At 47.9% G+C, this 27,684-nt stretch overlaps 10 protein-coding genes across 10 annotated transcripts; 5 read left to right on the forward strand and 5 right to left on the reverse strand.

Moving 5' to 3' along the window:
• The first annotated feature begins 24 nt into the window (after positions 1-24).
• Positions 25-2,506, forward strand: E1B28_003938 (uncharacterized protein). Its single transcript, XM_043148380.1, has 12 exons — positions 25-138; positions 427-447; positions 495-571; positions 630-677; positions 727-928; positions 983-1,271; positions 1,320-1,365; positions 1,421-1,492; positions 1,545-1,755; positions 1,808-2,164; positions 2,230-2,280; positions 2,333-2,506. Exons 1-12 carry the CDS (start codon positions 46-48, stop codon positions 2,465-2,467), a joined length of 1,602 nt encoding a protein of 533 aa, XP_043012979.1. The 5' UTR covers positions 25-45; the 3' UTR covers positions 2,468-2,506.
• Positions 2,507-8,982, reverse strand: E1B28_003939 (uncharacterized protein). The gene is made up of 23 exons (XM_043148381.1): positions 8,794-8,982; positions 8,456-8,713; positions 8,381-8,392; positions 8,306-8,324; positions 8,239-8,249; positions 8,064-8,179; positions 7,818-8,011; positions 7,664-7,759; positions 7,415-7,610; positions 7,146-7,353; positions 6,806-7,089; positions 6,729-6,749; positions 6,655-6,661; positions 6,548-6,600; positions 6,367-6,495; positions 6,273-6,305; positions 6,185-6,221; positions 5,329-6,112; positions 3,433-5,269; positions 3,260-3,375; positions 3,119-3,205; positions 2,956-3,064; positions 2,507-2,901 (listed from the first exon to the last, which is right to left on the reverse strand). Exons 1-23 carry the CDS (start codon positions 8,855-8,857, stop codon positions 2,785-2,787), a joined length of 4,788 nt encoding a protein of 1,595 aa, XP_043012980.1. The 5' UTR covers positions 8,858-8,982; the 3' UTR covers positions 2,507-2,784.
• A 673-nt stretch (positions 8,983-9,655) lies between these two features.
• Positions 9,656-11,409, reverse strand: E1B28_003940 (uncharacterized protein). Its single transcript, XM_043148382.1, has 5 exons — positions 11,333-11,409; positions 11,090-11,279; positions 10,505-11,011; positions 10,345-10,442; positions 9,656-10,286 (listed from the first exon to the last, which is right to left on the reverse strand). Exons 2-5 carry the CDS (start codon positions 11,190-11,192, stop codon positions 9,852-9,854), a joined length of 1,143 nt encoding a protein of 380 aa, XP_043012981.1. The 5' UTR covers positions 11,193-11,279; positions 11,333-11,409; the 3' UTR covers positions 9,656-9,851.
• Positions 11,410-11,888: 479 nt separating this feature from the next.
• Positions 11,889-14,020, reverse strand: E1B28_003941 (uncharacterized protein). Its single transcript, XM_043148383.1, has 5 exons — positions 13,748-14,020; positions 13,506-13,695; positions 12,947-13,453; positions 12,790-12,887; positions 11,889-12,730 (listed from the first exon to the last, which is right to left on the reverse strand). Exons 2-5 carry the CDS (start codon positions 13,606-13,608, stop codon positions 12,275-12,277), a joined length of 1,164 nt encoding a protein of 387 aa, XP_043012982.1. The 5' UTR covers positions 13,609-13,695; positions 13,748-14,020; the 3' UTR covers positions 11,889-12,274.
• Positions 14,021-14,956: 936 nt separating this feature from the next.
• E1B28_003942 (uncharacterized protein) lies at positions 14,957-18,023 on the forward strand. Its single transcript, XM_043148384.1, has 8 exons — positions 14,957-15,061; positions 15,112-16,252; positions 16,312-16,646; positions 16,695-17,028; positions 17,087-17,172; positions 17,234-17,395; positions 17,459-17,778; positions 17,843-18,023. The coding sequence occupies exons 2-8, from the start codon at positions 15,394-15,396 to the stop codon at positions 17,922-17,924; spliced, it is 2,178 nt and encodes a 725-aa protein (XP_043012983.1). The 5' UTR covers positions 14,957-15,061; positions 15,112-15,393; the 3' UTR covers positions 17,925-18,023.
• Positions 18,024-18,375: 352 nt separating this feature from the next.
• E1B28_003943 (uncharacterized protein) lies at positions 18,376-21,885 on the forward strand. The gene is made up of 15 exons (XM_043148385.1): positions 18,376-18,778; positions 18,836-18,908; positions 18,963-19,163; positions 19,237-19,289; positions 19,344-19,651; positions 19,703-19,843; positions 19,895-20,024; positions 20,096-20,177; positions 20,239-20,400; positions 20,463-20,735; positions 20,791-20,932; positions 20,994-21,071; positions 21,128-21,180; positions 21,238-21,733; positions 21,805-21,885. The coding sequence occupies exons 1-14, from the start codon at positions 18,426-18,428 to the stop codon at positions 21,283-21,285; spliced, it is 2,097 nt and encodes a 698-aa protein (XP_043012984.1). The 5' UTR covers positions 18,376-18,425; the 3' UTR covers positions 21,286-21,733; positions 21,805-21,885.
• On the forward strand, positions 21,656-22,278 carry E1B28_003944 (uncharacterized protein; the record flags this gene model as incomplete). Its single annotated transcript, XM_043148386.1, has 2 exons — positions 21,656-21,733; positions 21,805-22,278. The coding sequence occupies 2 exons, from the start codon at positions 21,656-21,658 to the stop codon at positions 22,276-22,278; spliced, it is 552 nt and encodes a 183-aa protein (XP_043012985.1).
• A 162-nt stretch (positions 22,279-22,440) lies between these two features.
• On the reverse strand, positions 22,441-23,234 carry E1B28_003945 (uncharacterized protein; the record flags this gene model as incomplete). Its single annotated transcript, XM_043148387.1, has 4 exons — positions 22,441-22,865; positions 22,930-23,010; positions 23,065-23,128; positions 23,193-23,234. 4 exons carry the CDS (start codon positions 23,232-23,234, stop codon positions 22,441-22,443), a joined length of 612 nt encoding a protein of 203 aa, XP_043012986.1.
• Positions 23,235-23,356: 122 nt separating this feature from the next.
• On the reverse strand, positions 23,357-24,722 carry E1B28_003946 (uncharacterized protein; the record flags this gene model as incomplete). Its single annotated transcript, XM_043148388.1, has 9 exons — positions 23,357-23,473; positions 23,529-23,597; positions 23,656-23,768; positions 23,833-23,992; positions 24,050-24,275; positions 24,340-24,426; positions 24,480-24,531; positions 24,601-24,642; positions 24,695-24,722. The coding sequence occupies 9 exons, from the start codon at positions 24,720-24,722 to the stop codon at positions 23,357-23,359; spliced, it is 894 nt and encodes a 297-aa protein (XP_043012987.1).
• A 113-nt stretch (positions 24,723-24,835) lies between these two features.
• E1B28_003947 (uncharacterized protein) lies at positions 24,836-27,628 on the forward strand (the record flags this gene model as incomplete). Its single annotated transcript, XM_043148389.1, has 8 exons — positions 24,836-24,852; positions 24,916-24,997; positions 25,054-25,773; positions 25,831-25,986; positions 26,041-26,590; positions 26,648-26,782; positions 26,835-27,034; positions 27,086-27,628. The coding sequence occupies 8 exons, from the start codon at positions 24,836-24,838 to the stop codon at positions 27,626-27,628; spliced, it is 2,403 nt and encodes an 800-aa protein (XP_043012988.1).
• Positions 27,629-27,684: the final 56 nt, after the last annotated feature.

The raw sequence follows: 27,684 nt of genomic DNA on the forward strand, positions 1-27,684 counted from the left end.
AATTTGCCAAACATGAGCAATACTCAATCCTTTCTTCCTGTCATCATGAACGACCAAGCCTCTCACCATTCTGAGTCAAAGGATGACCACGTAGACCGTGAAGCAGAATCGATCGTTGATTCTGATCAGTTGCAATTGGTGAAGAAACAACGCGAATGGGAGGACCTTGACAGATTTGGGTGCTAGTCGTACTGGTAACGTCTCTTTCTGGTGGAAAACACTGGTTATTGGCTGCGGGTATCCTTGTTGATTTTCTGTGATTTTCTGGCGATTTTTAAATGCCAGGAAGCGAGAATTTCTCTAGGATTGAGATCATACCGCTTGAACCTGATCAGCGCTCAGACCTGCGTAGGGAAGCCCTAGTGTCGTGACCCACTTTTTTTCGCTCCCTCGGGAGCTTTCTACAGTCACTGATGATTTTCACAGCAAAATCTAGGTTACAAGCCGGTATGTCCAATTGTAAGCTCACCGTTCGAGGTCTAACCCGTTCTTAGCAACTTCATCGAACCTGGCACTTGATCGAAAATTTCGCGGCGAGTTTCTGCGCACTCAATTTCATCGGTGGAGCTAGGTATGATTTATCTCAATCTTTTGCAAAGGTACTTGTGCAAACCTCTTTCCCCTTCCAGGACCTCTCTGTTTCTTGGTTTACTAGCAGGCGGGCCAGCAGCTGTATGGTTCGTGGCATAGGTTTAATAGCGCTTCCCCAGTCTTAGCCTCCGTCAGGTCTTCCTATGTCATCACTATCATCTTCATGATGATGACGGCCGGGGTCCTCGCCGAAATATGTTCAGCTCTACCCCTTAGCGGTTCCATTTATATTTGGGCGGCGGAAAGTGCTGGACCAAAGTATGCCAGATTCTTTGGTTTCATCGTCGCTTGGTGGACCTGCACGGCTTGGATGACATTCACTGCGGGTAATTGCCAAGTTCGTGTTCCATATGGACAATGCCAATACAGTAACTAAAAGAGGCGTTTACAGACAACGGCCAACTATATTGTCTCTCAGTTGGCGGTGTGGGAGATTGATTTCCCAGGAGGAACGACCAACGATAATGTCAAGTGGCGTGCGCTCATCTGGGCCATTTCAGAAGGATTGCTCGTCGTCTCCATCGCAATCAATTATCTGCCTACTAGGCTGTACTCTTTCGTCTTCAAATTTACGATGGGATTGATGATTCTCGATTTCTTCTTGTGCATTATCTGGCTACCCATCGGAGTTTCGAAGACATACGGGTTGAGGTCTGCGAAGGAGGTCTTCACCATGACTTGTCAGTCTATTCCTCTCGGGTTACATATTGGAGCTTAGCATGTTTCAGATAACGGTACCGGCGCTCCGCCTGCATGGAACTGGATCCTCTCATTGTAGGTCGCCTTTAAATTGCTCTCCGGTGCGTATGACGGTCTGACATTGATGCAGCTTGTTCACTGCTGGTTCCATGACTGGATTTGATGCGTCTGGCCATATTGCCGAAGAAACTAAAAATGCAAGGTAGGCAAGCTGAGCTCCTTCGTTGACCTTATCAGAGCTTATCCCATTGTAGTATCGTCGCGAGTAAAGGAATCTTGAGTAGCGCACTTGCCACTGGCGTATTGGGATTTGCCGCGACCATACTGTTCCTCTTCTGCACCCCAGATTTGGATACTTTGTTTTCACTCGGTGCTCCACAACCGTTCGTTCAATTGTACGCCCTTGCTCTAGGGAAAGGGCCTAGCGTTTTCATGACTATTCTCGCGATTCTGGGTTTGATTTTGGTTGGTCAATTTCGTTCCTAGATTCCTCTCCTATTCTAATTACACCGTAAAGAGCACCAGCATTGCTGTAGTCGCGGCATCTCGTTTGATATTCGCAGTTGCTCGAGACGGTGTTCTTCCGTTGTCATCGTGGATTGGCCAAGTAAACGCGGACGGACAACCCAGAAATGCTGTCACGGTCATGTACATTTTCGGCGCGTGCCTGCTCTGCACTATTCTCCCTAGCCAGGTCGCATTCACCTCCCTTGTGTCCGCCGGGGGTGTTCCAACTATTGCTGCATATGGCTTGATATCCCTATTACGTCTCACCATGACTCCCAATCATTTCCAGTCATCTCATTTTCGGCTGGGGCGTTTTGCCAAACCAATCTATTTGATCTGTTCTTTATGGAACGGACTTGTGGTCGCCGTGAGTTTTCTTATCAAAATAGGGAAATCTCGATCATCTTCCTTTTACTGATACATGATCTCCAGGTCATGATCTCGCCCTTTTTCTTCCCGGTCACAGCAGAAACCTTCAACTTTGTGAGTTGGCGGCGTATTTTTCTGATTTTGTTTCCTGATTCCGAACTGCAAGGCCTGTGTTATTTTCGGTGCTGTCACTCTGTTCGGTATCCTGAGCTGGTACTTCACCCCCGAGGAGAAATGGTTGCGCCGCGAGGTCATCCTCCAAGGTCTTAGAAATACTGAGGGTAGCAACAGGGTTGAATGACACAGCAGAGGTCATCTTGGGTCCAAGCCATGAAGGCTGTTTTATAAATTCAATGCTTAGTATTGTGATATAAATGGTACAACTGCTAAGTATCTTCTGATAGTTGTGAGCGTGAGTAGATTTGAGGATGGGAACATATTCGACAACGGGTATGTGCTACATAATGATATCTAGTGTTGTGAAAAAACCGGTAACGAGAGGAGATTGGACCATGCAGGATAGCAATAATGGAGTAAATTAGATCAAATAAAAATGAACGGCAACCAAACCTCATCAAGGTAATTACGATAGCGAAACCAATTCCCGTAAGATAGCTGTCAGGATAGTAGACGTGTGGGATCTAGTTTTGCAACCCAGGCTTGTTTCTCTTTAAGATTTGGAGCGGCCAACGCATGAGAATTCGAGGACGTGAAAAGAGTAAACGAAAAAGGTTTCTGAGTTGAGAGTGTCGTTAGTTTTGAAAAGAGGCAAAAAGGCTTGACACCCACCCCTAGAAGCAGCTCCTTCTGGGGGTCACTCTCCACATTGACACCGGTGAGAGTGACGACACCGACCTCTTCCACCTCATTTGAATGGGCGTACATGTGCAGATAAGGTCTGAGGCAGGGTAAAAAGACTGATTATATTCCATAGAAACGTGAACAAGCACACCTCATCAGAACGAACCACCGTTTCTCCCAAACGTTCTGTATTGCGTCTGTAAGGATTAGAAGATGTCCTTTCTTGGTCGCTCCATCACTAGTAATATGGACTTAATGAGCTTCATGACGCGTGTAATTGGCAGGCGCTTACCTCCGCGCAATGATTTTCGTCTCTGATACTAACTTCAAACCATCGAGCGATTCTATACCAGAAGGTTTTTTACTCGGCGAATTTCCTTCATCGGTAGGATCCTGACTGAGCACAATCTTCACAAAGAGCGTAAGTATGGAGCCGAAACATGAGATAAGAATATTCAGCCTCACATCTCCCTGATGCCCAAACCGTTTCTGCCATAGGTCAAGTGATTTCCTAAGCAATTGATCAGTACGCCATGCAAGAGCGTCGGGCTGAATCAGTTTCTGGGGTACGTTCGACAGTATGACGCGCACGGCTTGCACATCTGCTGCTCGGCGTTCCATCGACACCAGCCTCGAGTAATCTTCTACAATCGAGATACCCCGAGGTTTCCATACGCCAAGCGCCTCCTCGCCACGCACATACTTCTCAGCCGTATCGAGACGCCAAAGATCTTTAGGAGATCTTGTGAGAGGTGGCGAGAGTCGAACGTGGAAAAGACTACTCGTCTTTGAAAGGATCTTATTCGATCCAAAGAAATTGAGCAGTTTTGAGGGAGGACGAGCATCTCGTGTACCGATCGTTATTGCAATGTCCATGTTGAATTGTACTGGGTCCGCACATGTTTCCACAGCAACTGACCACTGCATCTGAAGGAGAATTCGTTGATTGGGAGCGGTGACTTTATTGAGAAGCACTGAATCGTGAACACTGGAATCCCAGAGAACATGTCCCGTTAGGGCCCCGGTACCATCCGGCTTGAATTCCACAAACTGGTCCTTGAGAAGTGGTAACGTCACTAGTGCCTTGGATTCCGACTCGTGGATGCGACCTTTGGGATCAAGTAATCTGACATTACCCATCCGGACCTTCGTCAACTCTATCCATGGGAACTGCGGACCAGAATTGGAGGATAAAGAGATAATGATGCGGCGCTGTAAGCCTTGATGTAAAAAGAAACATCCAGGATCTACATGTCCCTGTGAAGTCACAGGCACTGGAACATATTGTCCGTCTGGAGCTAGCTCACACAACTGGATCCACGCAGCGATGTCATGAGTTTGTTCTACCACAAAGTCGGTTTCTGAACGCCTCATGGGAGGTGCACTAGCTGGCCGGCTTTCTGGCTCGGGAGAACTAGGAGCGGAAGACGGTCTGGGATAAGTCTTCTGCTCTCGTAACTCATCCCAACGTTCTAAGCGCTCAAGGTACGTAGGATTCACAGACGCGAAGAATTCTACGGGTGCATAGCCATTGCGTAGATGATTGAGTACCTTTGTCGTGGCAGCGATCGAGAAGCTGCGTCTGAATTTCAGTTCTGAAAGGGAGGAGGAATCGAGATTGACGGCAACGGAAGGGAAGACTTCTTCTGTCGCAATACTGGGTCCAACGAATGATGACAAACGGACTTGTAAATGAACAGAAGAGAAGTCGTGGGGGGAAAGTCCTTTAACAGAATCAACTGTCAGGAAGAAACTTAATTTACTTCCAGAAGGAACCACATCAGGTACCGGCGACGCGGGCCTAGTGGATGGAGCTGAGGAGTGCCTTGAAGGTAGGACCACGTTGACCAGTTTAAGGTCTACACGGCAAGACCCTATAGCTTCCGACGTATACCGGCAAAATATGGGAACGGTCGAAACAGACGAAAGACGTCGAGCCAACGGCGCTAAGGACATCATTGCGTTCCCTATGAACGAGTACTCGGGAGGAGGCGAATCATAAAATGGTTCGTCCGAAGAAAAGTGTTGTGTATAGGATGGCCGATCGATGTATGTGGTCAAATTTCGCATCCGCTGCAGCTGTTGTTGTAAGCGATCAAGAGACCATACATATATTGCGTTATGGCGTTTGTCGAGGACTTTCACAGCTACCGACGGCTGGGTTGCTGACCGCAGAACTGGGTCAGCAACATCACCAAACTGATCCAGTCCTGCTATTGTGTCAACAGAGGATGCGGGAGCAGCAAGGGATCCTCCAGAGGAGATGGTAAAGTTGTACGATACATCCTTCCCAAGCTCTTTGCTGAAAACGCAAGATTTTCAGTGTTTTCAGAAACAAAAGGTAAGGCGAAAGCCACACACCTGATAATATTGGCCTCCTTGACGAGTACAGCATTCGAAAGAACAGCCTCAGCCATCGAGAACGCACGATGAGCCCGCCATTTATCCAAGACTTTCCGTATAAGTCTCAGTTGCCTCGCAGTGTAGATGACCGGTTCAAACACCTCCATATCTGTGTCCGTTTCTCCTCGCGCACGAGCGTCAATGAGCCGCTTCATTTGATTTCGTACAAGTTGAAGCTGGTGTTCCATATGATCTTTCTCCACCTTCAGATCTTCCGCCTCCGTGGACGACTCGGTTATAGCCTGTAGTCGATTCTCCAGCTGATGCTGAACATCTTTCAGAGGTCCATCCCCGATGTCTGGACTATCATGATGGCTCGACCAGACATCTACACTAGTATCATCCGTCGTCGCATCACTCGCAAAAGGCCGACCAGTGTCACTCCAAACATCGTCGACTTGACTTAGGCTGCTTTCCGGACGTGACTTCAGATGATGCTCCCTCAACGTTTTAGCTTTCGTGACTTTTTCAAACAACTTGTTCAAGTCGTCATCAGGCAAGCTGTCCAATGTTGGGTCGAGTCCAAGCCTTGCAAATGCTGCTTCCCGTTGTGCAAATGTCCAATCCGCATCGTCTTGATCAATCGAAGAAACTGGTGAATCTGGTCGGGTGGCAGGCGATGCTTCGCCACTTTCCAGATCGGCAGCAGAAATGTTAAGCTGCATATTCGACTTCATTGTAGCTCGATCTCGCTGTTTTCGTATCTCCTCTGGGTTGTTGAACCGAAATACATGGTTATCACCTAAGGTTCACGACCGAGAGACATCCAAAAGGTTTTAATTGACAGGACGAATTCAAGAGCATCAACACGTACCAAGAATGATACGAAATCCTGATCGCAGTTTGTGAGGCTGTTAAACTTTGTCAACCACGACTCCCCATCACCAACTTGTGCAACCTACCTGTTCTGGTGCAGCACGCTTCCCGTTCAAGAACTAACGTTAAATGGTCAATCGTTTTCTGTGAAGAACCCGTCATGGTCGAAAAGTCACTCACTGTGACACTATCCGGTAACGCATGGAGGAACACCTTCCCATCTGTGTGGTCAAAGTAACAGTGTTCGTCCAGAATGTTGTCACCACTGAGTCTGATAGCAGCCGACTTTTCGCTGTCCAACCTTCCAACCTAAAAAGAAGCATCAGGATTCCAGTCGAGCCTCAAACAGACTTCGCCATACCGTCGTTTTCCCGGGCTTGAGTTGGTAGATTAGACATTCGCTCATGAGAGGATCTAGCATAGTTAGGAGGTCAGCTCATGATTCAACAGCATCCCGGTAGTACTCACCCTCGTTCTAGAGTTGGTCCAAGGAAGCTATTAAGCGAATAACTCCTCAACTAGAGTGAAAAGAGCTGGCATACCAAATTAACCAAATGCGGAATCTTCAGAGAAGCGTTGGTAAATGTCGGAAGAGAACATCATGGCAAGTTGAACGCACCCTCTTTGGCGTATGAACACCAACCATATTCTTCTCAACAGAGATACCCAGTTCTTCAAGAGCCTTCTCACGCTCCTTCTGGACCTCTTGTGTCCTTTGCAATTTCTCTTCCCATGTCTCATTAAGACTTTGCATTAGCTTCTCACTAGCTTCCATCTGTTCTTGCAACTCTGCCTTCGTCACAGTCTTTATTCTTCCATCTTTCGTCTGATAAGTGACCTTCTGTTTCTCGGGAGGCACCTTGGGATCATAAGTGCCCTCTCCAGACGATCCAGCCACACGAGCTGATGGACGAAAAAAAATGTCAGGTATTATAAGAGTTTAACTCGATAATACACACCTCTCAGCACCTCTAGCTCTTCCTTGAGTTCGCGCACAAGCCTGGCATTAGGATCCTCGTTCACAACAGCCTTGTTCTTGATCTTCTTCGCTTGGTCAGCATATCTTAGCGTACTGAGCGTCTCCTCGTAATCTGCAGGTGAGATGGCGGCAATCATAGCTGTTTTTGAGTTCCCCCCTAAACTGTCTTTGAGAAGCCAGGTCAAGACCTGTCGGTATGTAAGGCGAGATGAGTGCTTCGAACAAAAAGAGATGCTATGGAGAACTCACCGAGTCTCGATAAGGAACAAACTCCTCTGCTTTTCCCTTCTTCCCCTTCTTCCCCTCTGCAGCGCTTGCAACAGCCAGCGAAGATATAACTTTTCCGAGTGTGGTGAGGGACTTGTTAATATTAGCACCTTCCTTTAATCGTTGTCCAGTGGCGCCAGTAGAATTGGCTCGCTCGGATCCAGCCAAGTCAACCAAACTAGGTATGTTCGTCAGAAATTGCCACAAAACAGATAACGCAGAAGATCTCACTTGATTCGTGAGACCTTCTCCGTGTCTAAATTCGTGTCAACGTCGTGTCTTTTCATAGTCAGGAGGAGGGTGAACACGGCATGCGAACGAGAAGACCTATGAGAAATACCCAAAAGTCAAGTTGAGGCCTCCAAAAGTAAATGATTGTTCGTACGTCTCGTTCATGTTAGTAGCAGCAACCGTCCGTGCCTTGTTTCCCTCGTCCATGAGTGTCATCATTTCATCGTAGCTACTGACTACGAGCTTGGAAAGATCCTCAACATACGGACCTAAACTTGGATGTTCTCGGACTCTCAGATTTCCCGAGTTCTTTGGATTCAGGAGGTCCCGCACTTTCTCGTTATAGATCTGAAGTAACGGTGCTCAGCGATGGTAGCAAAGAGTTGGTGAATAGACGTACTTCGATGTAGGAAACCTCAACGGTGAAATGTATGTTAGGATCCTGTGCTGTTCGTGCTTCCACCCGAGTAAAAAGTTCCAAGCAAGTGAGGGGAATGATACCCTTGTCCGGGCCATCTAAGGGGCGAATGTATCGTGAGGACAAAGAAATCACTCCAAACTTTCAACAAACGCACAACCCATCATACTGAGGATTTCGCCAGTCAATAAATTTCAGGTTTCCAAAAGGCATGATTCGCGCACCTGTAGGACTTCCCAGACCCTGTGCAGTTAAGTCAGGCGGAAGTTCAAGGGACCCATATCTTGGAATTCTCGCACCGGTTTGTCCATCTGGAAAGAGGTTAATCCAGAATTAAATACAGAACTCCAGTGAGAAGGTTAAAATCGACTCACAAGCCACAATACACGCATTAAACCCCGCAAACCCGTGGTCCAACAACTCCTTCCCCAAATCGTCGTACAATGTCTGCTGTGAGCAGTAACCAGGTTCATCTCGCGGACCCGCAGACCAGTAACTCTTATCAAAACTAAACGCCATCGTCTTCCTTTCCGTTGCGCGTTTGGCATCTTGTTGGGAACCGGCTTCTGGGGGATCAAGAAATGTTTGGTTGCCTTGCATTCGAATGAGGGGCTTTGCGCCTCGCGCAAGTTCTACAAAGAGATGAAGTCAACATGGAGAATGCATTCGATTGAAAGAAATGTTTGTGAAAAACTGCGAAAGGCCGGCGTACCTCTAGTGTTGAGAGGCCTACATCGTACGACGACCTTGATGTTTCCGTCGCCAGAATCAGCCATGTCTAATGAAGTGAGAGTAACAGTTTCAGAACTGTATTAGCCGCACTCTCGAGGCGAGATTTGGCGAGGAAAGATACAATGAGAGTGATGGTGAAGAGGAAACGGTCTTGCGACGCGTGCTTATCTGACACAAGGCTGTGCACCCAGGCCACTACTCATCATAGGATCCTGACAATAACTGACAATGACGCCCTCCTACTACGCCGCTCACGTCTCTTTGAAATTCTGAAAGCTACACTCGACGAGAAGGATCTGCTACTTAACTCTGTGGGCCTTTAAACAAGGTTTTGACAGGAGTCTGGCGCCAGTAAAGCTTTATTACAATTTACTACCAGCTCTGTTTTGAGTAAAGAATCAACCTGTGCCTCAGACGAAGCTGCAATTCCTCGAACGCATTTGTGTCAAGTGTTCAGATCTGGTTTTAGCTGCTCAACTATCTCTGTTCATCCGACCTTCAAAGCTTTAACTGTGGCACTCTCGTCTGCAACCTAGGTTGCTCAAAAAGAAAGTTAACATTTTGGACTCGGGTCTTTCACGCTGCAATTCTTCCGCAACGTGATAACACTACATAGCTAGAAACCTTGGAGTCGCGCGTTTCCCTCGTTCCGCTCTGTTCAGGCTCAGTCACTCAGATTCCCAGCGTTTGTCTTCAAGTTGTCTTGATCTCCAAATTCCATCTGTGGGAACCATTGTTGCAGTTCATCCTAGAGAGTATACAAAAGCGGCGCGGTTGATCGGATGCGGTTGAGGTTGCCTGCGTGGGAGCACTTACCAGCCCGTTCCCGTTCCACGTCAAGAGAGGATCACTTTCTTATACACGTTTACATTCACTGAAATACACACTAGTTCTAAATACATACAAACCGCTCACGAACAGGGAAGAAGGGATGCTACACCGGGTTAGAAGTAAACGAAGTCGAAGGGAAATGTCCGAAATGAGCAGAATAGGCTACCTCACTTTCATGCGACGGCGAAATTGAGGAATCAAACGACCTCACTGTCCCTGAGGATCCGTAACATTCCATCCAAGCACATTAATCTTTCCATCCGCCGAAAATCCAGTTGTCAAAACTGGAACTCCTCCATCCGTCACACCATTGTTCACAGACGAGGTACTATTCGTCCCACTTCCACTCCCGCTCGAAGCTTCCCCTCCGGTAATAACCTTACTAGTCACGGTCCCAGCATTTTCAGCTCTCAACATCTGCACCAGCGTTTGAGGCTGAGTATCGACAAATGTCATCGTCGGCCCCGCGACAAGCTTGTTGTTGTTCGTCTGACGATCGACAGAGTTGAAAAGGAGGGGTTGTTCGTCCGATGTCACCCAAATGGCCATCGGACCATTCAAGCCAGCCGGGACGACGCAGTTGTTGAATGGAACTGTGATAGAGTTGGGGAAACCTCCGAGGAGCATCTGACAGAAGAGTTCCTAAGATCACAAACAATTTTTTAGTACAGCAAATGGGTGGAAAACAATAATAACACACATCTTCACAGATCGTACCATTGATAGCGTCAGATTTCAACGTTAGCTTGGTTCCAGGAGTAACAGGTCCGTCGTTGGTGATCGTGAGTGTAGGGAAAGCTAAAACACATTTATTATTCAACAAATTCAACCTCAAAAAAAAACAACCGCCAGAAACACACCTGGAATACCCAAATCACAAGGACCATCAAAGAATGGAGCAGCAATCGCTAGCACCTCACTGGGCGCCAAAGGAATATCAAACGCACTCGGGATCGAACTTCCAGTACTCGATAGGACATTGAGCATGGACTGATGCTTCGCCTCCACCGTTAAAATACTCGCAGCAGCCTGTAATATCACTGGATCACCAACGAGAGGTGCCGCCCCCAAGATTGCAGACACAGCCAAGTTCTCTACAACCCGAGCAGTCGCTGTCATAGTAGCCACATCTTTCGTCGCCGCGTCCAAATTGAATTTACAGGAAGTCACAGGACTTTCTCCAAGAGCAGCTAAACCGCTCTGAAGAAAAGAAGAATGCAAGGTTTCGTCGTTTTGAATGATGGTGAACTGCTCTAAGGGTATTCGACTGGAAACAAAGCCAGCATCTGTGTAGTCGGAGTCTACGAATTTTGACATGGCCGCTTGGTAGAACTGCGCCTCGAATTGATTCAGGACGTCAGCGAACTCTGCAAAAAAAAAAGCACGAACAAGGCGATTAAAAACGATCGCCTTTGGGGAGGTAAACGATGAATAGGAAGACGTACTGAGTACCGTTGCAGCTAAACTCGGCGTCTGTCGTTTGTTAATTGGTGCGGCAAACACTGCAAATGGCGCTGCCAATGCAAGAACCACGAAAGACTTGTACATTGAGTTGAAGAGAGATAAAAGCCCGGCTTTGAAAGAACGTGATTGGGGGGGGGGGGGGGGAACAGGGCGCAGCCCAAACCGAAGAAACTGCAAGAAGATGAGAAGGACGCGACAGTTGTGGTTGTCGATTAAGAGCTTACCAAGTGGAAGGGTGGCAGCAACCATGCGAAACAGCAACCACCTGCCTTTTCTACCGTTTCCAAGAGGCCATCCCAGCAGCAATTTGCTGCCATTTTTGCCCTGATGATCTCCAGGCGGGCAACGGTAAGCTATGCCTAATTCAGTGTGTAGTTCAGAATGCTGAGAAGTTGATGGCGTCGGAGGCCGCTAAGACAGAGGGATCGTCTTTTCAACGTTTCAACCGTACAACTCGTTCATTCCCGTCCAGTCTTCGACGGAAGCCATCCGTTCGATTGGCAGTGGTCCGTGGATGTTGTTTCCCATTTATATATTCATCCATCGACATACCGGGTTATGCATATCATGATTGTTGAAACGTTAAAAGTCCGGCAAGACTTGATGAAACAGTTTGATGCCCCTGTCTGGATATATCATGATATACCTTATTTGGCAGCCAGGCCTATTTCAATGCGATGGCACTGCTTTGGTATTCTGTCTTGTAAATCAAAAGGCTCAAAGTTCGTGGTAAAAAAAAGTAGGGAACTTAGTAGCAGAGGTCATTTCTTCCCGGTAGCAACTTAAAAGATGAAGAGATGAGCGTCGAGTCCCACACATTTCAACGTTGCCACGACGTCTAGCACCAAAATCCCCGTCGATCTTCACGCATTGACACACGCCTACACCAAAATGGTCTCGAACCAGCTCGGTTGACCTACAAACATTTCTCCATTCTGCTGTACAGTCGCAACGCCGTTCTGCCCTATGCACGGCTGGGGTAGAGAGAGAAAGAGAGGAAAAATAAAGTGAACAGCCAAGAGAAGTGAAGCAGGTGCTTTACGTAAAAAATGCGTCATCTACTAAACAGTCCTTTCGCGAAAAAAGAAAATGGTATCCGAAGATGGTATCACAAGTGTGCCGAGAAAAAACAAGTCCAACAACATCGAGTCACGAAAACGTCAAATCTAGAGACCACTCCAACCAAGAACATCGATTTTCCCGTCTGCAGAAGGACCCTTGGCAAGGTTAGGCTTGCCTCCGTTGTTGACACCATTGTTTACAGGTGCACCTGTAGGCTGAGCACCTCCTTCTGTCGTACTTGAAGCGCCCGAAATGATCTTCGAGGCCTGCTCAGGGGTGATGGTTTGGGTGGTTTGACTCGTGGAACCACTGTTAGCACCGCTAGGACGAACCATCTGACCGAGCATCTGCGGCTGAGTGTCGATGAACGCCAGAGCTGGGCCAGCAACGAGCTTGCCGTTGTTGGTCTGACGGTCCAGTGTGTTGCCAAGGAGCGGTTGGGAGTCTGCGGTGATGAAAATCAGAGCGGGGCCATTGATATCGTCGGGAACAACACAATCGTTGAAGGGCATAGTGATCGAGGCGGGACTACCACCAACGAGCATTTGACAGAATAATTTCTATAGTACCAAAGGTCAGAAATCCGCATCCCCACTGCCAACGAAAGGCAAATACGCACATCTTCCGAGACGGTACCGTTGATGGCATCTGATTTGAAGGTCAACTTGTTACCAGGACCAACAGCACCCTCGTTCGTGATAGCAAGGGTCGGGTTAGCTACAAAACGGACCGGTTGAGTAAAATTTTTCGAGTAAGCGAAACCCGTAGCCACATACCAGGAACACCCAAGTCGCAAGGTCCGTCGAAAAATGGTGCCGCAATACTCAGCACCTCACTGGGAGAGAGAGGCATATCGAACGCACTAGGGATCGCAGTACCTGATCCCGAGAACACGTTCAACATCATCTGATGTCTGCTCTCAATTGGCAAGATGCTTCCCGCAGCTTGCAGGATCACCGGATCGGTCACAAGAGGTGCAGCTCCCAGATAAGCTCCGACACCCACTTGTTCGACAACTCGGGCGACAGCCATCGTGGTGGCGACATCAGTGAGAGCCGACTCGAAATTGAATTTACATGAAGTTATGGGTTGCTCGCCGACAGCAGCGAGTCCTGCTTGGAGAACAGTGGAATGGGTAGCTTCATCCTGCTGAATGACCTTGAGTTGCTCGATTGCGAGGTCGGGTACGGCATAGCCAGCACTTGTGAAATCGGATGGCTGGTATTTGTCGAGAGCCTTTTGGTAAAACTCGGATTCTAGTTGTTCGAGGACGTCTGCGAACTCTGCAAAACCAAATCAGTCTCGATCCGCACAAAAGACAGGTAACGAACGCACTGAGGATAGTGACATCTATATTCGGACGATCTTGTCTTCTAACGGGTGCGGCATAGACTGCAGCTAATGGCGCTGCCACAGCAAGTAGGATAGAGTAACGCATTATGAACTTGTGAAAGAAAAGCCTGCTGAAAGGAATGTGGAAGTTGAAAAGACCAGGGGGTGCAGCCGGGCAGCCCAGAACGAAAGACTGTGGAGACAGTTGAGTAAGGGGAGAGAGAGAGGAATCAAAACAGACTTACTAGGGCAGAGAGAAGGAGAGGGGGAAGGTGAAACGATGCCGAACCACCCAGGTTTTTGTATGTTGATTCTTGTTGGCATGGCAGAACCGGTGTTCTGGTTCTGGCCCGTCGCGGGGGTCTCGGAGATGTTGCGAGCTGACTTCGCTCGCGATATTCTCATGAGTCCTTCGCTTCGTGCCCGCCTCCATTGAGAGCGATAACGGAAGCAGAGAACTTGGTCAGAGGAAACCGGTAGCTTGGAAGCGGCAAGGTAACTGGGAGTGGGATCTGTAAAAGGAAACCATTCCTGGCTTGTTGGCCCAATCAAATCGTTCACGCTTCGTCTGGAACTAAAGCTCATCAGATCGGCACAGCTCAGTACAAGTACAAGTACTATTTAGCTTGCGAAACTTGAGTGAGGCGAAGAGTCATCGAACGAGACCCGAAACTCTGGGGGCGACGCCTGTTAAAAGTACGAACACGTAAGTACCAACAGGAAGTGTGTTCGCAAGGCAACCAGTGTCTGTAAGACCCTGCAGCATTGCAAATACCTGCATGTTAGCACCAGTCGAAGAGTTCGAATTTAGTTTACAAGAGCAAGATCCTTATTCAGACAACGTTCCCTCGCGCAGCCGTTCCAACCTCCAACCCCAACCAACTAAGGACATAACCAAGTACACTGATGCTCCCAACTTCCGGGTGAGAACGACGTTTCAACAGACCCGGGATTGATGCTCCTATTTTTGATATTGATTCGTCCGCAAGAGAGTTGGTGGCGATGGCAACCTGTAGGCGTTATGATATAACTACCCATCCCCGTGCATTCAAGGAGTCTGCCTAATAAAAGTCGCGGGATAATTCACCGGATAGACCCTTGGTCCCAACGATGGTTTAGTTTGAAGTCTCATGGAAGTTCTGAGGAACACAAAACAGGACATCTTGTAGAGATATATAGGGAAAAGATGAGAACAGACCCGTTGAGATGCGCCACAGCTCAGGAAGGAAAAATATCAAAAGCACATACATAGACCCACCTGCGTTCAAATTTGCGCGATAATGGACGACACAGGCACCATCGAGATTTAACGTATTATACTAAATCTGGAGATTATGGTGACTTTACAACTCCCACGCGTTACGTTGTCCTGCTCGAGCAAATGGGTAAAAGTTAGTAGAACAGATAGATAGATAGATAGATAGATAGATAGATTACTAGTACATGGCGTTGATTCGCACTTCAAGCTTCAGCGTCCAAGTTGTGGGTCCAACCTCATGAGGATCATGGACTCACAAGCTCAACGCCTTGCATGCAACACTATTCTTCTGATAGCTCTTGTAAGTTGAAGTTGTAACTGACTTGAATACAGAGGGTTTATGGACGACAGCGGATCGAAATCATGGGAAAAGATGGCAACAAATTCCGTTCTGACGGCTACAATTGTACCAAAGACGAGGACTTCCACATCTTCAAAAGGGTGTATACAAGGCAGTAACGCTGAAAGTCCCAGCCTAGCTCATCACTGATATCACCGAACGCCGACCCGAAGAAGTTCCCAGCACTGCTATGTTTCATTTTCGGTTTATCGATGCCTCGTTGACACTGACAGCTGGCTAGGCACGCGAAGCTCTTTTCCGCTCTTTTTTGACCGCCGCATTCGTTCGTCTATATGCCAGTCATTGGAGTACGGCCTAGAACCCGCATGATACCTAGAGCCCCGCGCAGATTGGGTCGGAAGCTTGTCAAGCTTGTCGCAATCTTTCTCCTATTCATTTTGATTTTTTTCATTCTACGAGAAGCGAGTCGGTTTACCTCCAAAGACCAAACTCAAAGCGGAAAGGATACATCGCAGACGCAATCCGAGCGTGAAAAAACCGAGCCCTTCACTTCCCAGAAACGCACACGACAACGAGCATACGCGTCGACGACCTGGTTAGCGCATTCTGAATATCTTGATTCACACCAACATCTTCCTTCCGGCCTCCTAGAAGTCAACCCATCGTCTACCAGTACCCGTCCTCATCCAATCCACCAGCTATTAAAACGTTCCCAAACCCTCTGGCAGACCAAACTCTCAAAGGGATCAAAAAACCTTCGCGAAGCCGTAACCGAGTATAAACGACGTTATTCGCGTCCTCCACCAATAGGATTTGAAAAATGGTGGGCGTACGTGCAAAATCATCAGGTGCGATTGCCGGACGAGTATGATCAAATTTGGAGGGATATAGAGGTCTTTTGGGGTTTCGATGTTGATGTCTTGGAGAGATCTCATCGGAGGTTCCTTAATCGGCACCTCAGAGACGGCGTTTATATCATAAAGAAGGACAGTTGGGATTCATCGATACAGCATACACAGAGCCTACGGAACACCATCGCGGGCGACTTCATCATTGCGTTGCTGCAGTATTCAGACGTCGCAAAGCACATCCCACCGTTCAAAATTATGGTCAATCCGGATGACAGACCGGTTGTTAGGAAGGATTGGGGGCTTTGGGAGAGGGCAGTCAAAGCTGCCAGGCATGGCCAGGGTGAGTAGCTATTTTTTCGCTATCTCAATGTCTGTGTCAACTCAAGGTTCCTTGCAAAGTCCTTACATCTCGTCCTGAAGCTGAACATGCACCTAGACCAGGCTTTCTATCATCCTGTTCGCCATCCTCTCTACCCCAATATCCGACTTCTCTTTTTCCTCCTCGTCGCCAACGGCACATCAAGCCTTCCTTACGTCTCCCTCATCCAGAAACACGAGAGCCTCACACTCTGATACATGATCATTCGAGCGCTACGAATCCTTGTCTGAACCCCCACCTGTTCAGGGCTCACGGGCAGTTTCTAAGCTTCGATGGAGGGAGAGGAGCGCACCTAAGATCTGGCGGATTGGGTGAAGATATTGACTCGGGAGGAGAAGAAGGCTGGGTCGGAGTGGTAAGTCATTTGAATGACTTCAACGGACTTTATTTACTGCACCCACAGATATCGTTCTCGCCCACGGAGCTCCATGCCGATATCACGGCAGCTATTCCTTTAGAGTGGATCGATGATTCAGAGGAATCTGACGAATCGTATACGAATAACGACGGACAAGTACTCATGAACCCATCAGAACCGGAACGAAATCACCCCAGAGAGCTTACAACTCAATCTCAGCAATCGGAAATCCCTCAAGGACGGTGGGCTCGCAAAACCGATCAACGTCTACATTGGAGAGGTACCAACACGGGAATGTTTGCGGGAGACGGTCTGGAGTGGGATTTAGGCCAGAGGGTCCGGGGAGTGGATTTTTTGGCCGGGGCCAATAACCCAGAAGGTAAGGGGGTGTTGTATCCATGATCTTCATTCGTTGTTGTAACGAGGCCCACCCTCAGGAAGCATTCCACCTCCGTTTGCATTTCCAGATGAGCTTGAGGTACTCGATCCGAGGCATGGTCTAGAAAATAACGGGGTATTAACTGTAAGCCAACGCCGATATTTTCCTCTTGTTTGGAACTCATATGAACGGTGAACCTCCGTAGGTCAATCGAACACTGTATACTTCAAAGTTCATGGACGTCTCGTTCGCGAGCCATCCTACTTCGTGTTCTGACGATGTGTGTGAGAAGCTGTTGAAGCGATATACTTGGGCCGTTCCAGTAGAGAGAACCGGGGTAGGTGAAAAGAGGAAGTTTATGTTGGATGTGAGTCGTGAGTTTGCTAAGCGAAAACATTCCCCTTGTATCCCTGACATTCATGCTGTTTAGATGGACGGGAACGCGTGGTCGAGCCGGTTTAAACGACTCATAAGTTCGGGATCGGTTGTGTTCAAAGCTACTGTTTATAATGAATGGTGGACAGACCGTATACAACCTTGGGTGCACTACGTACCAGTGCAAGTGGACTTTTCGGATTTGTGGGATATTTTTGTGTTCTTTCGCGGAGTCATTGGTCTTGGGGATAGCAGCGGTGACGAAGAAGGTGCCAGTGGTGCGCACGATGAGTTGGCGAAGGAGATTGGGGATCACGGGTACGAATGGAGTCGGGCGTTTTGGAGACGAGAAGATATGGTTGCTTATAATTTTAGGTGTGTTCTTCTACCTTCTTTTCCGTTCATTCTGGGTCTGAATTCTCCACGCCGCGATGTATAGATTACTCTTAGAATATGCAAGGGCTACAAGCCGTAATAGGGATAGGATGTCGTATGTTTATAACCCAAAGGACGAAGTATAAGTATCGCCTTATTTGTTGCTGTCGTTAGGCAATCGGACTGTTGATGTATCTTTTCCTTTCGTCACTTCGATTGTAATTGGACCATTCAACTGTACCTTTTATTCTACAGCACCCGATCGTACAAGCCGTCTATCCATCAAGCACAAGTGGCAAGAGTGCTAGTCGGCGGTCGGTGAATGCCGTTGGTTGGTTTGAGTTTGTTTCTCGAGGTGTAGCTCTGGCATCTTGGTCGACGTTTCTGCTCTCCCAAAGCAAATATGTACAATAGCTCAGTAAGCAGGAGTTTGCGGGAAACCCGTGCGGGGCAGTCTGGGACTCCCCGCAATCGGCAAATGAATGATAAAAAAGGGGCGCGGTCTAACTTTAAATTCCACGTGAAGATTGACCCTGATTACACGTGAGGATGGACCGGTGACCTAACTCAAACGTTGACATTATTATTTAAACCTGTCGTCTTGGCCACTTTTGTTCCGTATTTCTTTCTCCTCAACATCTAACCCCATGGCCTCCACTGCGACGTCAGCCATAGAAGCTAGCAAGAGTCTCGATAGTACGTCGTCGGCTGTGACCAGTAATACAGCAAGTTCGCCACCTAGTAGTGATGGGTTCGCGACTCCGGCAACAAGTGCTTATGGTAAAGAGGAGGAAGATAACACAACACTAGGAGAAGGTGGTAAAGTGGTTGAAAGACCATCATACCGGTCTATCTATACCTCCCCACCTCCAATCAAGCAGTCTTACAAGCCATCGGAATCGCTCGACGATATACCGGGTCTGGCATATGCCCTCGATTTGTTTCTGGCTTCGCACATGGTGGAAGCGGAGCAGTATTGTGTCGAGAAGGACGAGAAGATGTGGGTTACCTTCGTTGTCGCTCGTATTCGTCTTTGAACACATCATCCAATCAACAGGGAACGAATGTATTTTGCGACGGGTTTTGGACTTATTCAATGTGTTAAAGGGTTGATGTCGTACGCAGATGAGGTAAGTTGGTTGTATGTTATGTGTTTAGTGAACTGTTGTTGAGCTGTGTGGTAGGACCTTCTCTCTGGGATCGGGCATACAAAACACGGGAACCACATCGCCTCTCAGCATCGCAAGAAAGCTGCTTCCTTCACTTCACGTTTGGCCGGTTACGTGGTCTCCTCCCTAAACACCCATGGAGTCGGTTTCATTAAGAGCATGACGGATCTGGAGAGGCACGCGGAGCTTACATATGCAGAGAGCCTGTTCGAAAAGGTACGCGACTCAAAATTTGTTCCCATTCTCAGTGCCTTTAGCTAATTCCACTCTCGTTTTCCCCGACATTTAGGCTTTACTGGGTATCGTTTACTCCGGTGACTGGCTAGCCTTCATCAAAGAAGCGTATGGAACAGTCTCCTTTTCAGTTGTTTATGCAGTCATTAACACTTCAAATAGCCTCAACATGCGAGCCATCATCGGCATCTATCGAAATCTTTACAAATATATTACCACTATGGATGCGGAATATGTTGCAACTCTTCCGGACTCGTCGATCAAGGAGGACCCCTTGATTGACGTTCATTTTCGTTCAGGCGTTTATCTCGGAGCTGGATTGAGCACTCTCATCTTGAGTTTATTGCCAGCCAAGTTATTGACCATCGTCGAGATGTTTGGTTATCATGGGGAAAGAAAAGAAGCACTAGAGATTCTATGTAAGGCTGGTGGGTGGACAAAGGACAGTAGCGAACCTAGTGTGAATACAGGTGTGTTCATGGCCTTTCGGCTTTCCTTCTCTCGCTTACCCCGTTGTGCAGAGGAAGAAGGTCTTAGAAGGTCAATATGCGACATGGCCCTGCTAGTGTTCCATTTGGTGCTTTCTAGCTTCACGTTCGACGGTGTCGACATCAGTATGGCCCAGAAGATTGTTGATTGGAATCTGAAGCGATATCCTGATGGTACTCGAAATATTCTTTTCGCATTCAAAAGCTCTCTGACCTTTTCCACAGGTGTATTCTTCCTCTTCGGAGCGGGACGACTTTCTCTTATACGGTCCCAACCACAACGGGCCATTCAACACTACACGCATGCCATGGAAGTGCAGACACAGTATAGGAACCTGCACCATATCTCATTTTGGTACGTTGGGATGACTTCATTCATTTCTCAGGCAGATGTGAATTTCGCTAATCGGGACTATACACATGCAGGGAAATCGCAATCTGCAGCTTGGCTTTATGGGACATCAGTGGTAGTGAGAAGGCTTGGAGAACCCTAGAACGGGAGGCCACAGTACGCTTTTTTGGCTGTCCTTCATCTGTTCAAACACTAACACAACGTGCCTGTTTACTAGTGGTCGAAAGCTATCTACACGTATGGTCTAGCGGTCTGTCTCTTGGAGTTGTCTGATAAGGAGTCGGATAAGCGTGAAGAGAGACGTAAAGAACTCGTGGCATTCATGGAGAAGGTGCCGAATTTGAAGCAACGGATTGCTGGGAAGAGTATCCCGCTCGAGGTAACCCCTCTTTTACTTCTTTTACTTTACGATCGGAATATAGTGATTTTCTTTCGATCTAGAAATTCGTCGCTCGTAAAGCACGCAAGTTCCAATCCCAGGAAGGTCGCCTTGCACTTCCGGCTCTAGAGATAGCGTATATCTTTCTTGGGATCGCCCATGCACCTCCAAGAGTGGTCAGCGAGAAGATGTTACCGGAGGTTAGGCAGTTATTGAAGAAGCTCGAGGCGTGTGGCGGAGATCCGAAGAAGTATGAAGGAGGGGTTGGGTACTGGGACGATTATTGTCTCGCCAAGTTCTTGGAGGGTGTATGTTTGAGATATATCGCGTACCCGGTTGGTCGAGCGTCGTCTTGAGTTTTTCCCAGGTGACTAACGTTACATTCTTTAGGACCCTGATGCTGAACTGGAACCCGATGATGTTGCTAAAATAGCGAAGGAAGAAGCAGAGAAGAACGCCGCCGATGCGTTCAAATTTGTGTTTGAACATGGACCGAGTATCGAGTTGGATCATCATTTGGTTTATCACGCTCGTCAGTTTCCCTTTCTGATTACGCACCTATTGTTCTCAGGTTGAAGATTGCTGTTCTTTAGATTACGAGCTGGGAAGATTACTGGTATGTCAAGGAGATATAGAAGGCGGCAAGAAGCATTTCGATATGATCATATCTGGTATGACTTTCTGGACTCTGGGGATTGCTGGATATCATTTTGACTTCCTTCGCCAGGAAAATATTTGGAAGTCGGGCCGTCTGGTAGGAAGGGCAAGTATAGTATGGAGGCAAGTGTTCTTCTCTCGTCTCGTTCTTCTCATCTGACCGACCTGGTTTCTGAACAGAATGCTCTACACATGCGGACACATGCTGCAATAGACGATCTACCCTAGGCTAATACGGCCGCTGGCTTATTGCTTCATTCTATATTTACCTCGATATGCGTGCAGAATTCGTTTATTGCATAATGGCTCGACTTTTCATATTGAACACTCACATTTGCATATACCCCCTTCTTTGATCACCACGTCTCACTCTTCGTTTTTCCTCGTTGTGTTACTGACTCTCTGAATTCTTGATTGTATGTACTTACTTTATTTCATATCTATCAAGTCCACAGTTCTATTCGTTTTCTCGGTACGGGAACGCGCTGCCACATGGGATAATTTAATTCTGTAACTCGGGCGCTCCCCTGTCACTGCCTCAAACAGACTCCTCTGAAACTACCCCCCCCTTCTTTCTCTTCTCAGCTCCACCATTAATATGACTTCCAATGCTGGAGGCCCGTACGATAAGAGCCTCCTCAGCGATGCACCAGCCGTGACTAAACAAATGCGTCAGGTGAGTTTTCGCGATGAATTTCCAATCCCACAATCTCTGAATGTCTTTGAATATCGTACCACTAATAACAGGAAGGTTACAACCCCGACATTCTTCAAGCCCGAGCTCTCCTGAATGAAAACAAGCCAGCCAACTACTCTCATGAACATCTCACTTCGTCCGCAGCAGCAGGAGGTGCACCCAACAACTCATTGTCGTCCCGAAAACCTTTCTGGCGGACAACGAAAGGAATGGTCATAATCGCTATCCTTGCTCTAGTCATTATCGGGGCAGTTATTGGAGGTGCCGTTGGTGGGACACAGGCGCATCGAAATAATAAGAACCAGTCTGCGGGTGGAAATTCAACAGCGTCGATTCCAGGTGGTATTGCCCCTAGTAGTAGTACCACGCCTGGTGGGCAAGAAGTTGGACAGCAATCGACTACCATGACTGGTTCACCAACAGCTGGGATTAATACGACGGGTACGAACACACAAACCTCGTTGACAAGTTCATCCTCGACGCCGGCTAACGGCGATACCGGTATCGTGCAATCCCGGAGGTGATAGAGTCAGAAGAAAGAGGGAAATCGAGGGTTACAATTGTTTTTCTAATGGAGCTTTTTTTCTTCATTCCATTCTACTGTGCTATACAGCCGACTACTATCTATCGTTCACCAAGTATCAGATCACTGTTCATTAGAGATTCTTCTACCCCGGGAAATAATTTCATCCTTCCCTTTGCTGTCCTCTTTGCACTGATACCCTAGGTGACCAAGACTCAGGTTTATACTCATCGGGTCCTGTCGTAGGTAACAGTTTTGAAGCCAGTTTTTTAGTGGGCGACGGACACAATGGTTCTTGTGTAAGAGCTAGTGGTCCACCTGCAGGCGCGCCCATGGTCGAGGGATCTTTCCCTTTGGAACTCGTGTTTTCGTTGCCGCTCGATGTAGGCTCGATCCCAAGAGTAATAGCCTTCTTCGTCGTAGCCCCTGCCTGTAATAACCTCCGCTGTTCCTCCCGTTCCATCTCGTCTGCTGCTTTGATCATTTCAGCATTATGGTGTACACGCTGCTGGCGAATCAAATCGACTTGTAACTCTTGCAATGTCGGCGGGGTGGGTCGAGTGTGAGATAGCCAAGCTGACCATTGAACTGTGTGAAAGAGAGTTATGACGAGTCAATGAGAACATGAACGGGTTTTCATGGAGGTGCGTACTGGGTAGTCTTCTTCCTCCTCCAATGTATAACCACTGATCCTCTGGTCTTCGGTATTTAACTACTCGTCGTGTACGACCACCTGTTAAGGATATAGCTAAGGTTGTCGGGAAAAGCTAGTAATATGAAAACTTACTGGGATGTGGGGTCGGCCGCTCATAGAATGAATTCCCTTCGAGATCTCGACCAACAAAGCCTGTCTAACGGGAGCTCGAGTTTGATTAGAATATTGAACGCGGACAGTAGGGAAAGAATGTAAAGTACTGGTCGAGTTATGGCTCTCCAAATTCTTCGTAGCATTGACATGACGGGTAGAATGAAAAATATGGAAACCGGCACGCGTCACCCTGGCACAAATTTGAGAGGTGTATTGCATAGACTACCACATAAGATATGAAGGATGATGGTCAACACTGTAATTATAATACTCAAGTCCGTATAACCATCAGTATGCATTCATACACTGCCCAGCCTATCGCTGAACTCAATACTTTCCGGGAAAGCCGTAGCGAAGTTCCTTCAAAGTATCCAACAACCCCTTGATGCTGAAAACATCGATGTCAAGACGGGGTTTCAAATCTCCAAGCATACTTAACTCACTTTCCATATTGTTCTCACAGTGCTGAGAAACCCTTGATACCGGTCTTCGCGGCGGACTTGGATTTTTGTCTGAAGGTGGTCATCAATCAGGATAACAGCAGACTAACTATGTTGAAAGGACGCGCACTTTGATAACGTCAAAGGGATGGGTAGCTATAGTCGCTAGAGCCCCGGCGCTGGCTGCTGATAGACTATGGATCATTGCAGATTGACTGTTCGAGCTCGGGGCTACAATGAAAGCTGCCGGGAAGAAAAACAAACGTCTGTAAGATGCACTTGAACGGTAAAAACCACGAAGACGCACAGGCTTGACGCTTGAACGCCTCATAAAGCGCGACGAATAGTCCGGCGTACGGCGCATCTCGCAACGAACTAGCACTAAACCCCTTGAGAAGCTCCGATGGGCCTAGCCGTACGATCGATACGAAAGCTCCTGAGACGGATTCGTACGCGTATATGTTACTCTAGAGCGAAATCGAGTTATCTACGAGTTCAAAAAACCACATTTACGACCAACGGACCTCAAATCGGGCTTTAAGCACCGACAACGGGTTCAGAATGAATCCCACACCAACGCGCGCGACAGCTCCCGACAGGAGATTTCCTTGACTTGTGAGTTTGGGAAGGACCGAAGAGTGTTTAGCATCCTCTGAATGTCCTTTGACTCGGGAGAAATAGGGAGATGTAGCCATGAAGGTCCGTAATTGAGTCAGGCTTGTCATGTACAACGCTACACCCGGAACGTTCCTGCGATAATGTTTTGTGCTGAGCTGCGTAACTCGATGGAGGAATGTTCAATCGTGGTGAGCACCTCATTAGTGACGGACTCGTTCCTCTCCACAATCCACGAACACCGTCTTTTTGAATTATGTCTCGAGTTGTACGATAGATAGAGGGCCTATTGAAATTGCGATGAGCAACAATGATAACCAGGAAGGGAAACATATGTACCTCTGACGGTGCAAACTATCCCCTTGCTGCAGTCGTGTTTTGAGCAAATCAACTGGAAAAGAGATCGTTCTGTTCCTTGGAACTCTGGGCAGGCTATTGGGCTCAATAAATGTTCACGCACAAGGTTGTAAAGCAATTGTCGAAGCGAATCCCGATGCGGCACCTGGATGGCGTGATTGTGAATAACATAACATGAGATCGCGAATATTACAGACCGGAAGTCAGCTGCTGTCCGACATTCATGTGAAGTCAGGAAAGCCCAAAAAATGGCTTGATGAGGTGAAGGGTGATGGGCGCGTGGACGGATGGGCGTCTACTGTAGTAAGCTGCAGATCGAGGGCCGTGGGACGCCTCCTATGTCTTGGTCATTCTAGTGCATTTACCAGTTTGTATCTATTACCGCACCTGCGTTGCTCAGGGTCCTTAGCTCAATTAGCTCAATACAGGCCTATCGACGACAGCTATCTTTCATAGGACCAACAAACACACAATTTTTTGCTCCATCAACAGCTGAAACCGTGCGTCGCTCTGTTCGTCAACCTCTAAACAAGTTTTCCACTCATCGACTGCGCAGTCCACCAACAATGCACTGGGCCGTCGTGGTACAGATGAGCGACCAGGTTGCTCGAATCCTCCCAAAAAGAGGAGGAAATCGGATCCTTCTGAAGTGCCCAGCCTAACCGCCCGCTCGCCACCAAACTCTCCTCCACGAACCCCTCAACCTCCTCAGGTTAACAGTTTCGGGTCCGGATCCTTGGAAACCCCTCCCGCAACGCAAGCTGAGGGTTCCGAATACAGCGCAAATGCTCGAGCAGGCCTCCTTCTGGATCACCCCCAAGTGCAGAGGGTACCCCTTCAAGAAATGATCGACGCGCTCTTTCCCTCGAAGGAGGACCTACACATCGAGGAACTGTGGACATTGTTGAAGGAAAAGAGAGCCGTTACGCGCAACGATAAATGGAAAGCTTCATTGGTTCCACCTTCTCCCAAAAAAGTAAAAGCGCGCGAGACGAAAGTCTTCAAGTTCGTTGAGCGCCTGAACGATGCGGTACTGGACGCATATGACGAACTTCGGAAACGGTTTCCATCACTTCCAGAACGTAGTACCAATCATGTCGTGAAAGGGGAGAAGACGCCGCACTCAAACAGGCAAAACCGTTTCAGACCGGATGCAGCAGTCGAAATCGGCGAGGCGATTTGCGAGGATTTGGAATCTGGTTGGGATTGGGACTGGTTGAAGATCGTGTGCCCGGGAAAATTCAAAAGGTACAATACACCGCTGTATGAGTTGGATGTGAGTCTGGTCCCTTCATTGACATAACTTACTAACGTTGTCTTTTTTCTGATGTAGAACTACCAAAAAGTGGTATGGTCGATGAACGAGGTGATGCGCAATGACCCGAGGCGTCGTTTTGTTTTCGGCCTCACGATTGAAAACACGACTGGCCGTCTGTGGTTCCATAACCGAGCCAACTTGGTGGCATCGCAACCCTTCGATCTACATGACGTGAGTCGTTCCCTACCTTTCTTTCATCTGCGAATCTGACCTTAAGAATATCAGGACAGGAAACATGTCGCCCATATCCTGGTTGCGCTGGGAACAGCCGATCGTGTCCGCCTAGGTTACGACGATACCATTACCCTCCATGATCGCCAGGAGAACGAGAACATCTTCGATATTCAGGTCTTCGACCAAGACAAAAACGATGGCCGGCCCACAACCTACCGCACTGTCAGACGGATAGCCGACTACAGTGCTGATGTGCTTACCGGTCGTGCGACTCGGGTCTGGACAGTACGAAGGGTTGAAAATGGTGAGATGGTTGGTGGAGAGCTTGCCCTGAAGGATACTTGGGCAAACGATGACCGCCCCAGGGAGCACGTCTATCTAAACGAGATCCGGCAAAAACTCGGGAGCGACCCCCGCTTGAGGCACTTTTTGACGTGCACCACAGCAGGCTGGGTGCCTGCTAGCAAGAGCAACCCGGCTGAACAGGATCACACCCTCAGAACCCACCACAAAGGTGTATGTTTTACCAGCAAGGATTACCTGGATTTGCTTAGACCTCCGCCAGAGCCAGCGGAAGGCAAGGATCCCAAACAAATCACTGGTATTTCTATTGTTGACTGCCCCACCACTGGCCTTCATACTTACACCTCATTCCAAGCCACAGATCACATGACGCCAGTGAATGGCAACCAACGTATTCATTATCGCATTGTATTCGAAGAAGTTGGGCGACCTCTCACGACCCTCGACACTTTTGATCAAATGTTTTTCGCGTTACAAGGGGTGCTCTGTGGTATGTTTATCTTCCTTCAACGACATAACCCATTTCTCATAGGTGTCTGTAGCTTGCGGAGCGATGCATTCTACAGGCCATATCCATCGAGATGTTAGTGCAAATAACATCCTCATTGTGGAACGAAATCCCCAGGCACCTTGCAATTGCCCTCAATTGCTGGAAGGAGGAAAGGAACTTGTTGGAGTCATTATGGACTTCGAATATAGTTTTAACATTCATTGCGAGGCAGAAACGCATCCTACTCAGCCCGTGAGTTTCTCATTATTCCGAAAGAGGTGACTGACTGATATACTTGTGTAGGACACTTGGCAGTTCATGGCTTCGGAAGTTCAACATCAATCTTACCTCTTTCTACCGCTAAACTTGAGCGGTTTCGACGAGCTGCGCAAAATTAGCCCTTGGGTTCAACATGCTCTCCATGATATTGAAGCCGTTTTCTGGATCGCAGTCTGGATACTTTTCAAGTACCTGACCCCGTCAGTTTCCCCTGTCCAGTCATATAAATACCACTACCACCGCCTCTTTCACGTTCGTCGCATCTTGAATGCCCATGACCTTTATGCGACTGTTCAGCGAGGACTTCCAGCTCCTTACCAATCCTTCGCAACAGATCTCCATGCCTGGGGTTTGTTTCTCCTTAGATGTTTTGAAGATATCTATAGCAAAGCTGTTGACGCAGACCTTAACGTGGATATTGTTGTATTTGCAAAACAGAGTCCAGCTGTGGTCAAAGGAAGTATCGATCATCTGGCAAGCATGCGTATGAAAGCAAGCACTCCAGAGCTACGGGGGAAACTGGAAGATGCCAAGATGCAGTTAGCTCGACAAGAGAAGAGGAAGTGAAGTCGGAGTAAAGATGTACCGTCTGACATGTCCAGTGTTCATTGTCGTGATTTGCC

This window comes from Marasmius oreades, chromosome 2, assembly GCF_018924745.1.
Source record: "Marasmius oreades isolate 03SP1 chromosome 2, whole genome shotgun sequence".
Lineage (NCBI taxonomy): Eukaryota > Fungi > Basidiomycota > Agaricomycetes > Agaricales > Marasmiaceae > Marasmius > Marasmius oreades.